The sequence below is a fragment of the Furipterus horrens genome, unplaced genomic scaffold, assembly GCF_987537825.1.
Source record: "Furipterus horrens unplaced genomic scaffold, mFurHor1.1.pri manual_scaffold_13, whole genome shotgun sequence".
In the NCBI taxonomy this organism is placed as follows: Eukaryota; Metazoa; Chordata; class Mammalia; order Chiroptera; family Furipteridae; genus Furipterus; species Furipterus horrens.
This window is the reverse complement of record NW_028327183.1, coordinates 47,082,346-47,095,026: the sequence shown is the minus strand read 5'-3', so window position 1 is coordinate 47,095,026 and position 12,681 is coordinate 47,082,346. Positions and strand designations below refer to the sequence as shown.

The window sequence follows — 12,681 nt, the reverse complement described above, 5'->3', positions numbered from 1 at the left end:
ATCTGGGCCCTATCGTTTGTGTATGTGTGACGTGTAGGGACACTGCCTGGCTGGGCTTTGTGGAGCCGAGAGCCACCTCACAGTGGTCCTGCCAAGAAGAGATGGGGCTTTTATTCCCATTCTCCAGAAGAGGGACCAAGGCCCAGCAAAGTGACGTAGCTCACCAGCACCCCTCAACTTGTGTGAGACAGCCAGGATGTGACCCTAGGGCTCCTGCCCTTGGCCAGCCCCCTTTCCCATTTCCCTGTCTTTCCTTGGCTCTCAAGGACAGGATGGAGAAGTCACCAGAGGGGCAGGCTGCCTTTTGTCCCAGCATAAGGAAGAGCTGAAAGTACCCAAGCAGGGTGGAGGTGAGGAGATCGGGCATAAGCAAACACCAGCTCCTTCCGGCAGGCCTCGGCACGGCTTAGGGCAGGGCAGCGGAGCGCCGTGGCCAGCCTGGCCTCTGCAAGAGGAAGTGAGGTCTGCCCCCGGCTGGGGATTCACAGCCCCAGAGTATTTCTCCCACCGGTGGTTTTAGGTCTTCTCCAGAATCTGCGCGGCTCACCTCTTGAAGTTCACGAATTCCCTAGTTGTCACTGGGCACTTGCCAGGGGCCCAACCCCTCCTGGGGTTCACAGACCGGTTGAGGGGACCGACAGCAAAGAAACCAGTGGGCACGTGAATTGGGGGCAGGGAAGGAAATACAGATGGCCCCTTGGTGTGTGCTGTGTAGGGAAGCCCTGTGGCAGAGGGACATTTAACCGGGGACTTGAAGGGCGAGAAGTCAACCAGGGAGACAGAGCAGCGGGACCGAAGGCCCCAGGCTGACACATTAGAGGAGAGAGGCAGGTGAGGGCTGAGACGCGGGGGGCTTGTGAGCATTGGAGGCGCTCTGCTTGGGCAGCAGGGGCCGTCTGGGGTGTGGAGGTAGCGGGAGAACAGGATCTGATACTGGATTTAAAAGAACTGCTGGCTGCCGTGTAGAGAGAAGGTCATAGGAGGCAAGGGCGGCTGCCAGGAAGCTAGTGAGGAAGTAACTAAGGTCATCCAGGAGGGGGACACCGTGGCTGGCTCGGTTGGGGCCCTGAAGGTGGGCCTTGTACTTAGACTGGAGGTGTGTGCCAGAGGGGACGTCCCCAGGACAGGCGGGATGGAACAGACGCAGCAGATTGTGGAGCAGGAAGACCATGTTTCCGCCTCGAGTCATTTGGTGGATGGTGGCGTCACTGTAGAGATGGGGAACGTGGGACTGGGTGAGATTGGAGGGGCAGCTCAGGCTTGCCGGTCACTGTTACCATCCGTCAGAGGGTGGGATAGTGGGAGCTGCGGACCAGTGAGCAGCTTTTGGTGGGCAGAGGTCTGGGGTCTGGACCCCTCTGATGCCAGCAGATCTCATGTCCACCCCTCTCCCTGCCTCCCCTCCACAGTGATCAACAAATACAAGCGCCGGCGGTTTCAGAAAACCAAGAACCTGTTGACAGGAGAGACGGAAGCGGACCCAGAAATGATCAAGGTAAATGAGCAAGTGGAGCTCTTGGGCCCTGGGGGCGTCAGGATGCTCACGGCCCAGCAGGCAGCCCGTGCGGGCTCCTCCAGCACCACCACTGTGCCGTGGTGGGGGCTCGGTCAAGTCTCCTCACGTCTGTGACCTCAGTTTCCCTTTCTGGACATTGGGTGAGGGTGGGTCCCCTCACTAGTCGCATTTTCAGATGGGGAGACTTGCCTGAGGTGTCATAGCCAGGAAGTGACAGGACAGGAGTCACACCCGAGCAATCAGACCCAGAGCTCAATCCCAGGAGGCAGAGTGGGGACCAATAATGGGTCTCCGGTAGGAATTCTTCTGGGTGGGCTGCGGGCACCAGGCTGTTAGCCTGGGCTGGGTGCCAAGAACCCTTCTTGCCCTGGGCGGTGGGCCCAGGCAGGTGGTCTGTGAGTGTGGAGGCTGCACGTGGGGACCCCTTTGAGGTCTGGCATATGGTCCCATCCAGGTCCGCAGGCCTGGGTTTTCTGCTCTGTCAGGTGGCTGGGGGTGCAGAGCTGTGGGGTCCATAAGGGCTGGCGGGTGGGGCTGGCCAGGGTGCCCCCCAGCCAGTGGTCACGGCGGGGGTTGCTCTTCTGCTGTCACAGTTGTCTCAGGAGCCCTCAGGAGGGAGTGAGCTGGTGCCTGAGTCCCACTACCCCCTGTCTCCCCTCAGAGGGCCGAGGACTACGGACCTGTAGAGGTGATCTCCCACTGGCACCCCAACATCACCATCAACATCGTGGACGACCACACGCCGTGGGTGAAGGGCAGCGTGCCTCCACCCCTGGACCAGTGTGAGACCCCCAGCCCCCTGGGCCCCTGACAAGGCCATTTCCTTGTCTCCTGGGTCTCCGTCTACCCCAGCTCCCCACCTTGCTCCACCCTTCCCTAGATACTCCACTTTCTTCCTTGCACAGCCCCTTGTGACCCCAGCACGGGTCCCCCAGTGCGCCTAAACCAGTCTGCAGACAAGGCTCTTCCAGCTCACAAGCTGTTTTAAAAAGTGCATCAGTTGCTGACTTGAAATCGGGGCAGCATCACTTAAAAACCCAGGTTTCTGACTTTGATGAAACCCTGTTATGTGGTCACCCTCGGGGCAGCCATGGGCTGGGGCTGAGCCAAAGCTGTCCCCTTCACTGGGGCCTGCCCAGCCCTTCCTACCCTGGTCCCTTTGCTGAGATCAAGTGGCCCTCAGCTCCGCATGGCTCAGCGGGTTACTGTCCCGTCCTCCCGTCTCTGTCAGTGGGCCCATCTCAGTTTTCCACCTTGTTCTGGAAGGCCTGAAGGGGTCTCCCTACCCACGGGGGTGCCCGTGGCTCCAGCGCAGGCTGAGCAGTGCCCCTGACCCATGTGCCTGCAGACGTGAAGTTCGACGCCGTGAGCGGTGACTACTTCCCCATCATCTACTTCAACGACTACTGGAACCTGCAGAAGGATTACTACCCCATCAACGAGAGCCTGGCCGCCCTGCCGCTCCGCGTCTCCTTCTGCCCGCTGTCGCTCTGGCGCTGGCAGCTCTACGCCGCCCAAAGCACCAAGTCGCCCTGGAACTTCCTGGGTGACGAGCTGTACGAGCAGTCAGACGAGGAGCAGGACTCGGTGAAGGTGAGCTGGGGGTGGGGGCTTCCCAGCACTCTCCTGGGCTGCAGGAGGGGAAAGGGAAGTGGGCCAGGCTGGCGGCCTGGGGACCTCCGGCCAGTGCTCTCCTGACCAGTTTCACAACCTCCCAGGTGCCCTCCCCGCCTTCAGCCCTGGCAGACACGGGGGTCCCCTCCCCGAGACTTCTGTAGTCCTCCTGTCCCAGCTGCTGTGTGTCCATGGCCAGGCTCTCAGCATCTGGACCTCCCTGCCCAGCTCCTGTCTCTCCCCGACTTGGGCTCTGGCCTCATGTCTCTGTTCACTGTCACTGCGTCCTTGAATATCTCCTGGTGTCCCCATCTTTCTCTGCCTGTGTCTGTGACGTTGAGACTCGGTGTTGCCTGCCTGGGTTGTCTTCCATGTTAGGTTTCTATTCCTCGCTTCTGACTGCCTTTTCATCTCTCTGTCACTCTGCCTCTCTCCCCGTCGCTGTCTCCCTGTCCCTCGCTGTCTCTCTCTGCCCATCGGTCCATCTGTGGCCAGCGGGCACTCTCCCTCTGAGCAGGTTCTTCTGGGGCTCCAGGAGGAGTGAGGTCCTGTGCGGGCCAGCCCCCCAGCAAGGCGCGGCCGTGCTCACGGGAGTCTCCCCCACCCCCACCCCTAGGTCGCACTCCTGGAGACCAACCCCTACCTGCTGGCACTCACCATCATCGTGTCCATCGTCCACAGTGTCTTTGAGTTCCTGGCCTTCAAGAACGGTAGGGGCGGGGCCCTGGGCCTGTGAGAGGCCATGGGGGTGCCTGGTGGGGGATCGGGCCTGCCCCTCCCCTTTTTCCCCTCCTTCCCCATAGGTCATTTCCCTACCTGGGGTCTGTCAACCCCATCTCCAGAGGCCTGGTGATCTGGTGAGGATGATAACCCCAAAACTCCCAGCCCAGAAACTCCCATCCTCCGGGTGTGGTGCTGGGGGAGGGGCTGGGCCGGGAAACTCCGAGGCCTGGAGCAGGGAAGCCCCAGAGCTGCTCCCGTCACCCTGCCCAGCAGGCTGCCTGCTGGGAAAGGCCCCCTCAGGGCTGAGTAGATGGGGTCCACCCGAGTGGGAAGGTGACAGCCGGGCCCCCAGAAGGCCCCTACATTCCAAAGGTCAACAGTAGTGTGGGCCGGGCTTTGAGGGGCCTGGCCACGGGGCGGGCACTGTTCTGAGCGCCCGCATTGATTAGCGCGTTGAATCCTCACAGCTACAGCCCCATGAGGAAGCCTGTCCTTACCTCCGTGCTTACGATCAGTAAGCAGAGGCGCAGGGAGGTTAGGTAACCTGCCTGCAGTCCCACAAGCTCCCGATCGGCAGAGCCAGGATTTGGACTCGGGCATCTGGCTCGGGCACCCACTTTCTTCCCCTGGACCCTGCCTTAAGGCAATATGGCCGTGATTAAAAGTTACATTCTAGAAGATTGTAACATCACAGCTGAACAGTGCCAACCATTGGCCATGGCATGTGCAGGGGCTGGCTCACAGACACGTCTGCTGACTGTGAGCTGGGTCAGCCAGGGTCCCTCTTTTCCCGATGAGATATGAAGGCACAGCAGGGGCAGTCACTTGCCCAAGGTGACACAGCGGGGGTGGGGGCCCTGGGTGAGCCCAGCTTTAGACCCCATGCCTGCTGCCTCCCTCGTTTGGGGCAGAACTTGGATCTCCTTACCCGCACCAGAATTCCATTGCCAGACGCATGCTCCCTGGTCAGGATTGGGGGTGGTTTCTGTGAATGTCTCCTTTAAATCTCAGGGTCTGATGGTAGGGAGCCTGCCGAGTGTGCTAGGGCTCCAGGATCAGAACCAGGGTGGGTGGGGGGGTGGTGAGGCCGGGGCTCACAGCCCACACTGAGTGCAGAGCTGGCCCCCTGTGACCACGGGCCAGGCTTTGTGGTGGGCGGCCTCCTGTGGCTGCAGGTATTAAACACTCAACCCGGGCAACGTCAAACGATGCTGTTACCCCATTTAGCCGACAGGGACACCAGGGCTCCGAGGGGCTGACCTGGGCCCTGTGGGTTGGGTCCAGGAACAGGATGGGAAGGTGCTCCAGGTGGAGACCGGAGCCCGGAGCCCTTGTGTGTACCCCACGTGTCTGTGGCCACTTCCCTCATGGTTTCAGGGTGGTGGGCTGGAGGAGTTGGTTTTGAAGTGTGTGTCCAGGTCTTCCCAACCAAGAGAGGTGGCCTGGCACCATGGTGAACAGCCCAGGCCTAGTGTCACGAAACCTGGCCTCCAGCCAGATTCTGCCAGGCCAGGCTGTGAGGCCTCGGGGAAGTGGCTTCTCTGACCAGCCCTGAGCACCTGGTGTGTGGTGAGCACTTGGGACATGGCAGCAGTCACTGCCACCAGTCGAGGGGCTGCATTCAGAGGGGTGTGTCAGACGTGAGGACTGCAGAGGTCCTGCCTGTCCAGTGTTTCAGGTGGCTCCCGAGAAGCAGAGGCTCTTTATGGGAGTGGGGATGTCATGTGCACCCCTCCTCCTTGGGTGACCCAGCACCTCCCCTGGGGTCTGAGGAAGGTGGGGCCTGAGGGAGCCGCAGGAAGGACTCAGCTCATCATGCCGGCTTCCCTCCACCCCGGCACACAGATATCCAGTTCTGGAGCAGCCGGCAGTCCCTGGAGGGCCTGTCCGTGCGCTCCGTCGTCTTTGGCGTTCTCCAGTCTTTTGTGGTCCTTCTCTACATCCTGGACAACGAGGCCAACTTCGTGGTCCAGGTCAGCGTCTTCATTGGGGTCCTCATTGACCTCTGGAAGATCACCAAGGTCATGGACATCCGGGTAAGGCTGGGCTGCCATGCTGTTTTAGGGGCTGCCAGGGGTTAGGAGGGGGAGTGTCTGCTCAGCCAGACCCTGGAGCTGGCCCCTGGGTGTTTCCGAACGCCTGCTGCACTCCCAGGGCCAAGGGGATTTTCGCACCAGGGGATTTTTTGGGTCACATGTGGGGCAGGGGAACTGGGAACAGTGGGGAAGGGCAGGGGCTGGAACAGACATGGGGTGCGGGAGCCAGCACAGCAACTGACCGTGGCCCCCCTCTCTGTCTGCAGCTGGACCGGGAGCACAAGGTGGCAGGATTCCTTCCCCGCCCAACCTTCAAAGACAAGTCCACATACGTCGAGTCCTCAACCAAAGTGTATGACGATGTGAGTATCGCCCACAGCGGGCTGCGGGAGGGTTTCCCAGCACTGCACACTCCTGGGGTACCAGGAGATTGCGGTGACAGGGCATCTGCCTGCTGGCTGACGGGCCTATGCTTTATGGCCTGTCACGCCTTCTAGTGTCACCCACCTGCCATGTTATACTTCCTGTCTGAATCCAAAGTTCCCAGGGCCACCTGGAAATTCCCCTAGGCTAGCCTGCCAGACCAGGTGTGGGTGGGTGAGGACAGAGAGCAGGGGTGCTGGGCGGGGCCTGAGAGCTGGGTCCTAACCCCACTCTGTGCCCCACAGATGGCGTTTAGGTACCTGTCATGGATCCTCTTCCCACTCCTGGGCTGCTATGCTGTCTATAGCCTTCTGTACCTGGAGCACAAGGGCTGGTACTCCTGGGTGCTCAGCATGCTGTATGGCTTCCTGCTGACCTTTGGTGAGCTGGCCTGTGCTGCCCTCGGTGCCGCAGTCGGGGCAGGCGCTCAGTAGGCGTTCCCCCGCCCTCCCAGCACTCAGGGTCCAGTGTGGGAGGTAGCCTGGTCCCCAGACAGGGACAACCCAGGGTGGTCGGGGTGGCACATGGGAAGCTTGAAGGGACAGTTGGTCTTACCTGGTGGTCAGGGAGGGCTTCCTGGAGGCCATGAGCAGACAGATGGCTCACAGCATGTGACGGTGCTGGGAAGGGGTCAGGGAGAGGGCTGCACGTTCGATGGTGGTCGGGAGACCTCTCCGAGGAGATAAGGTGCGAAGAGGCACAAAAGATGTCGAAGGAGGAAGTCGACCAAAAGCCCTGAAGTAGGATGTGCCTGAGGGGCTGGGGGCAGCAAGGAGGCCATTGTGGCAGGAGTGGGGGGGTGGCAGCAGTGAGGTCAGAGGTTGAGGTTCAGGACACCCCTTCCTGTGCTCACGGATGTCCCCTCACCACCACCACAGGTTTCATCACCATGACACCCCAGCTATTCATCAACTACAAGCTCAAGTCTGTGGCTCATCTGCCCTGGCGCATGCTCACCTACAAGGCCCTCAACACCTTCATTGATGACCTCTTCGCCTTTGTGATCAAGATGCCCGTTATGTACCGGATCGGCTGCCTGCGGGACGGTGAGGCCCGGCAGGCGGGCAGGCGGGTGGGCTGACAGGAGGCTCCCGTGGGAGCTAGGCAGGCACAGGCAGGACGCAGGGCCCTGGGCCGAAGGAGGCGCCCTGCTCCCGGTCTGGGGGCTGAGTCTGAGGGGGCTTGGCCCAATCTGTGCAGGACCTCCCCGCCCCACCCCCGCCTGCTGGTGGGCCAGGCGGGCCCCTTTCCCTCACACTGCCCCCTCACCCCACCTCTAGATGTGGTCTTCTTCATCTACCTCTACCAACGGTGGATCTACCGCGTCGACCCCACGCGGGTGAACGAGTTTGGCATGAGTGGCGAGGCCCCGACAGCAGCTGCCCCAGTGGCAGAGGCCCCGACAGCAACAGGGGCCCTTCCACCCCCACCCACTCCTGACCCTGCCACAGTCACCACCGCCGCTGGGGAAGAGACCTCTACGTCCCTACCTGCCAAGTCTACCCAGGGGGCCAGTTCCACCACCAAGCCCCAGGAAGTCCCTCCAAAGCCAGCAGAGGACAAGAAAAGGGATTAACTGTTCCTGGTCCTCACCATCCACTCTGGCTCCTGGTGACCACCACCCCTGCCAACCTGGGCCCCTCGCCTCCCCTCCCTGTTGCCCTTTCCCTGGACAGATGGGGCCGGGGTAGCGGAGGCACCCCCCTGGGCCTGGGCCCAGTGCGTGGTGTTGGGACCGGTGCAAGTCAGGGCACGTGGTTTGTGGAGGTGCCGCCTGTCTGTCTGTTCCTGTGTTTTAGCCATCTTGCCCCACCAGCCCAGCACCATTGGGAATCATGGTGAAGCCGACGCGGCGTTGCCGAGGGAGTGAGCCAGGCAGGGGAGAGGCCAGGGCCCCTCTGTGGGATGCCCACAGCCACCTGTCATCTTGTCCCTCATCCCCTGACCAGCCCCTCCTCCCAGACCACCACCCTTTAACACAGTCTGGATTTAATAAATTCATGTGGGTGTTTAACTTAAACTCAACAACCTCCCCGCTTGTGCCTGCCTTCCTCTGTCATCTCGGAGAGCAGATATGGGTGGCTCTCCCAGGTCTGGAAAGGAGACCTCCCGGGTGCAGGACACGGTAAAGTGGGAATGGTGACCCTCTGGGCCAGGCCCCTTCCCACCCTTCTCCCCCTCCCAGCAGCCCTCTGATGGGCCTTCCATAACTGTCCCCATTTCACAGATAGGGAAGCTGCTTCGCTGAGACTTTGCTGCACTATGCTCTTACCCATGAGGCTGTGTCTGGCCGGCCGAGGCTTGGCGCCTTGCCCATGTCCACTTACTGTCTCCAGGCCTCATGCTGACAGGCAGGGCAGGAACCCAGGCCTGCCTCGTGAGCAGACACCCACCACCTGATCCGTTTTCAACAGGCTTCCTCATTCAGCAGTTCTGGGACCCTGGATGCATGACCTCCCTCCGCTGGACTTACGAGCTTGCCCCCCAGGGTTGCAGCAGGAGTGCGTGAATACTCAGAGTGTTGCCCGTCTATAGTGTTTAGAGCTGTTGGGGTGTCACCAGCATCCCCAGGGCTGCCAGTGCCAAGGACCCATCCAAGCTCTTAGTGTGTGGCTCGTGTGCCTTCCCAGCAACCAGGTGTTGGGGCTATTCACCAACTTTATAGGTGAGGAGACTGAGGGCCTCTAGGCGTCTGTGCACTAGGACCTAGGCTGACAAATTGGGGGGTGGTGCCATCAACACTGCAGGCAGAGGAGGCCTCGGGCTGAGGGCCATGGCTTGTTCCCCGAGGCTTCACCTGCCACCCTGCCCTGTAGAGCCAGGCAGGGAGTCTACAAGGTGCTGGCAGATGACGATGCACTCAGCCCCACGTGTGTACATATGCACATGCCCCCACACATGGAGCGCTGCAGGCTCTCCCACCCCTCAGGCGTCCACGGCAACTTCACTGCCTTCCATACTCTGCACCACTCATGGCTCCCAGTACCCTAGGAGAAAACCCAGGTTCCCCAGCAGGGCTCCAAGGAACCCAGGGGATGTGGGCACTAATGCCACCTCAACTCACTGGCCTCATTTTACCTGTCTCCTCCCACAGCTGCACACTTTAGCCTTTGGCAAAGCCCATCAGCTTTACCCCACAGTTGCTCAGGAGTCTCACCTCTTCACTTCCACTGAGACCGCCTGGTCAGGTCCTTCTTGCCCCTTAGGGTCCCCACACAGCCTTCTCTTCTGATGTCCTGCCCTTTCCACTCTCTCCATCCAGCAGCCAGCGAACTTTCTAAAGCACAAATAAGACCTTGCCCATCCCCTACTCAGAATCTACCATGGCTCCCCCGTACCCTTGGGAGAAGAGCCCAGGCCTCACTGGTGAGCCAGACCTTGGGAAGAGGGGACTTCTTAACCCCTATAGTTTCATCTCCCTTGCTTTAATCTGCCATGATCTCATCTCCTGGCTGTAGACTATGCTCTTACCTGGGACACTTCCCAGGCACAAAGCTCTTTACCTTACCTGTGCGTCCTCCAGGTTGCAGTGCCAATGTCTCCTCCAGGAAGCCCTCCCTGATCACCCCTGCTCAGCCCCTTCCCCCCAGCTCCCTGGGCTCCCACATCCCTGCCCTGCTCACTGTGGGTCGTCACTGGGGACAGGTCATTCTCCACTGGACTGAGCCCCGTGAGGACAGAGCTAGGACTGTCTTGGTCACTGCCATGTCCTCAGCAAAGATGAGGTACTGCAGGAATGTTTGCTGAGTGCATGTTTGTACAGTCCTGAATTTCATAGATAATGTACACATCCAGAAATGTGGATCTTGATGGCGCCCACATTGACACTGATGAAGAGACTGACATAATCAGTCACATATGCTCTAAGCCCCTCTCCTGGACACTACCCTGAGCTGGGAGGTTTTGTGTATACAGCAAGGACCAAGGCAGCCCCAGGTCTGCCCTCAAGGGGCTCAGTCCAGCAGAAATCCTAAGCACTGATGATTTCTGACATGTCCTTTCACTTATTCAGCCAAAAAAACAGTTGTGAGGCCTGACATTTGCAAGGGGCAGAGGCTAATCAGTTGCGCTTCTGCTCCTTAGGAGCCAACCTCTAGTCTTAAGTGCTGTTTGTGGTTTATTTCACTAATTAAGTTTAATATGGATGTCTCCATCACCTTACAGACCATTGCTACCCCCTCATCTCCACTACTTCCCCAATAGTCTCCATTCTAGCCTCCTGCTGTTCCTTGAATATGCCATGCATGTTTCCACCTCAGGGCCTTTGCACTGCTGTTCCCTGTGTTTTGATTGAATACTCTTCCCTAGATATCCACATTCCTCCTTCACCATTTCAGCTCTTTGCTCAAATGTCATCGCAGACTCTCCCTCAATTTTCTAACCCAAGTAGTACCCTCCAAACTCAATCCATATATCCTGCTTTGTTCTGTAACACCACCATCACCACCAGGCATGTATTTGCCTGTCCATTTTCCATTTGTGTCCCCCACTTGGATTTCAGTGCCATGATGGGAGGGAAGGCTTTTGTCTTTCGTGTCATTTTCTGTGTCCCCAGCTTATGGAACAGTGCCTGGCAGCATTACACTGTGTGTAATAATAACTCTGTATGTAAGTCAGATGTCCACAAGAGCAGATGAGAAAACGAACCCAGAGGAATCAAGAAGTTTGTCCAAGGTCTCACAAAGTAACGTGAGACAGTATTTAGAACACAAGTGCTTAGGAGAGTGCCCAGCACACTTAAGAGCTGTATACAAGTGCCAACTATTATTAGTATCTTATATAATCCTCAAACCATCCAATTATTAGACCCATTTTACAGATCAGGCTGAGACTGATGAAGTCAGTTGCCCAAGGTCACCCGGCTGGTAAGTGGGAGACCTAGGATTTGAACCCAGTCTGATTCTGGACCTTCAATCATAACCTCTCTTGCGATGCTCTTGTAGCCAGCCTTTTCCAGCTTTTGTGTGATTTTTAAATGTTTAGAAAAGCTCAAGAATATTTCATGTCACATGAAAATTATACGAAATTCAACTTTTAATATCTGTAATGTTTTGTTGGAACACAGCCACGCTCACTGTTTCTATAATGTCTGCCTGTTTTTGCTGTATGGTAGAGTTTGCCCCTCAAAGCCTAAAGCGTAACATATATACTATTTGTCCCATTGCAGTTTTAAAAAAGATGGCTCGATATTTTGCTGTCTATCATAGTGCTCCGACCTGAGCTTATATCCACATCACCTGAAGGATTGGGGGTACTCTGAGCAATGCTGCTGCCACCCTCCCAGGAACAGGTACCAGGCCTGGCTTGGTGAGTGCTGTGTCACAGTGGCCAGTGCAGGCTCTGGCACACAGCAGGTGCTCAATAAATGTATGTCCAATAATGGGTTAATGAGTGTGGACTATGGGGATAAGAGGGACACTCAAATGTTATGCAAGCAGACATAGCACTCTGTGGTCAGGGTGCCGAGCATCCAAGTGTCACCCAGTCATTCTGAAGGATGGGAGGCTTTAGGACTACGATCTAACCAAATGGCTGCCCCCTCCTTGAACTTCAGTCTCCTCTCTGCAAATATCCTAATTCTATCACATGCTTCTGATGAGAGTGAGGTATGAAGCATCTGTGGGGTCCCCAGGTAAGCACTTTGCTCAAGGGTCAGGCACACAGCTCAGGATGTACACTGGGGCTACACTGTCATCATTCCCAGACTGTTACTGAGCCTTGGAGCTGTGAGCAAGTGCTCTGGTTTATCAGGAAACATGAAGGGGCTGTGGGTAGGAATAAAATACCCATCCATTCATTCAATAAACTTCCATTGGGTACCTACTGTGTTCCAGGCGCTGTTTCTGGCACTAGGGATAGAGCAAGGAACAAACACAAGCAAATCCTAGAGCTGACAGTCTATGTTTAAACGTTTAAGTATCTTCACCCCCAATTTACATCTTGATGAAAAAGAGGCATAGAGACACCGTGGAGGTTTCCTAACGATCATTGTCAAAGACAGTTGTAGAGCCCTGGCAACGTGATCCCAAAGCTTCCCTTCCAGCCAGAAAAACAACAGGTTCAAGTCCCGCTAGCAGACCTGGGAGTCATGCCTCAGTTTCCCGACTTGCTCCATGTGTAGGGCGCGAAGTGCTCTAAGCAGGCCTCAGTTGGCTCCCCAGAGCAGTAGCCAGCAGCGCCGGCCCCTCCCAAACGCCCAACCTCCTCTTCCCGGCCGGCCCCGCCCCCGGGAACACGTGACGCTTGGGGGTTTTCCCGTTCCCCTTGCGTGACGTCACGACGGGGTGAGAGCCAATGGACGCGCAGGCCGGCAGCGCCGGGGAATTCCGCCGCCCCGCCCCCGCCCGCCGCTCGCCCGGCCCGGCCCGC

The 12,681-nt window shown here is 58.1% G+C and overlaps 1 protein-coding gene across 1 annotated transcript in view; it reads left to right on the top strand.

Moving 5' to 3' along the window:
• Positions 1 to 7,957, top strand: part of CLPTM1 (CLPTM1 regulator of GABA type A receptor forward trafficking) — a 29,067-nt gene extending 21,110 nt beyond the window's left edge. Inside the window, exons 6-14 of the mRNA XM_090259421.1 lie at positions 1,410 to 1,495; positions 2,178 to 2,298; positions 2,865 to 3,109; positions 3,747 to 3,840; positions 5,699 to 5,889; positions 6,156 to 6,251; positions 6,558 to 6,693; positions 7,191 to 7,358; positions 7,593 to 7,957. Of these exons, the coding sequence (XP_090115547.1) occupies positions 1,410 to 1,495; positions 2,178 to 2,298; positions 2,865 to 3,109; positions 3,747 to 3,840; positions 5,699 to 5,889; positions 6,156 to 6,251; positions 6,558 to 6,693; positions 7,191 to 7,358; positions 7,593 to 7,888 (1,433 nt within the window). The 3' untranslated portion in view covers positions 7,889 to 7,957. The remainder of the gene's footprint in view (positions 1 to 1,409; positions 1,496 to 2,177; positions 2,299 to 2,864; positions 3,110 to 3,746; positions 3,841 to 5,698; positions 5,890 to 6,155; positions 6,252 to 6,557; positions 6,694 to 7,190; positions 7,359 to 7,592) is intronic.
• The last annotated feature ends 4,724 nt before the right edge of the window (positions 7,958 to 12,681 follow it).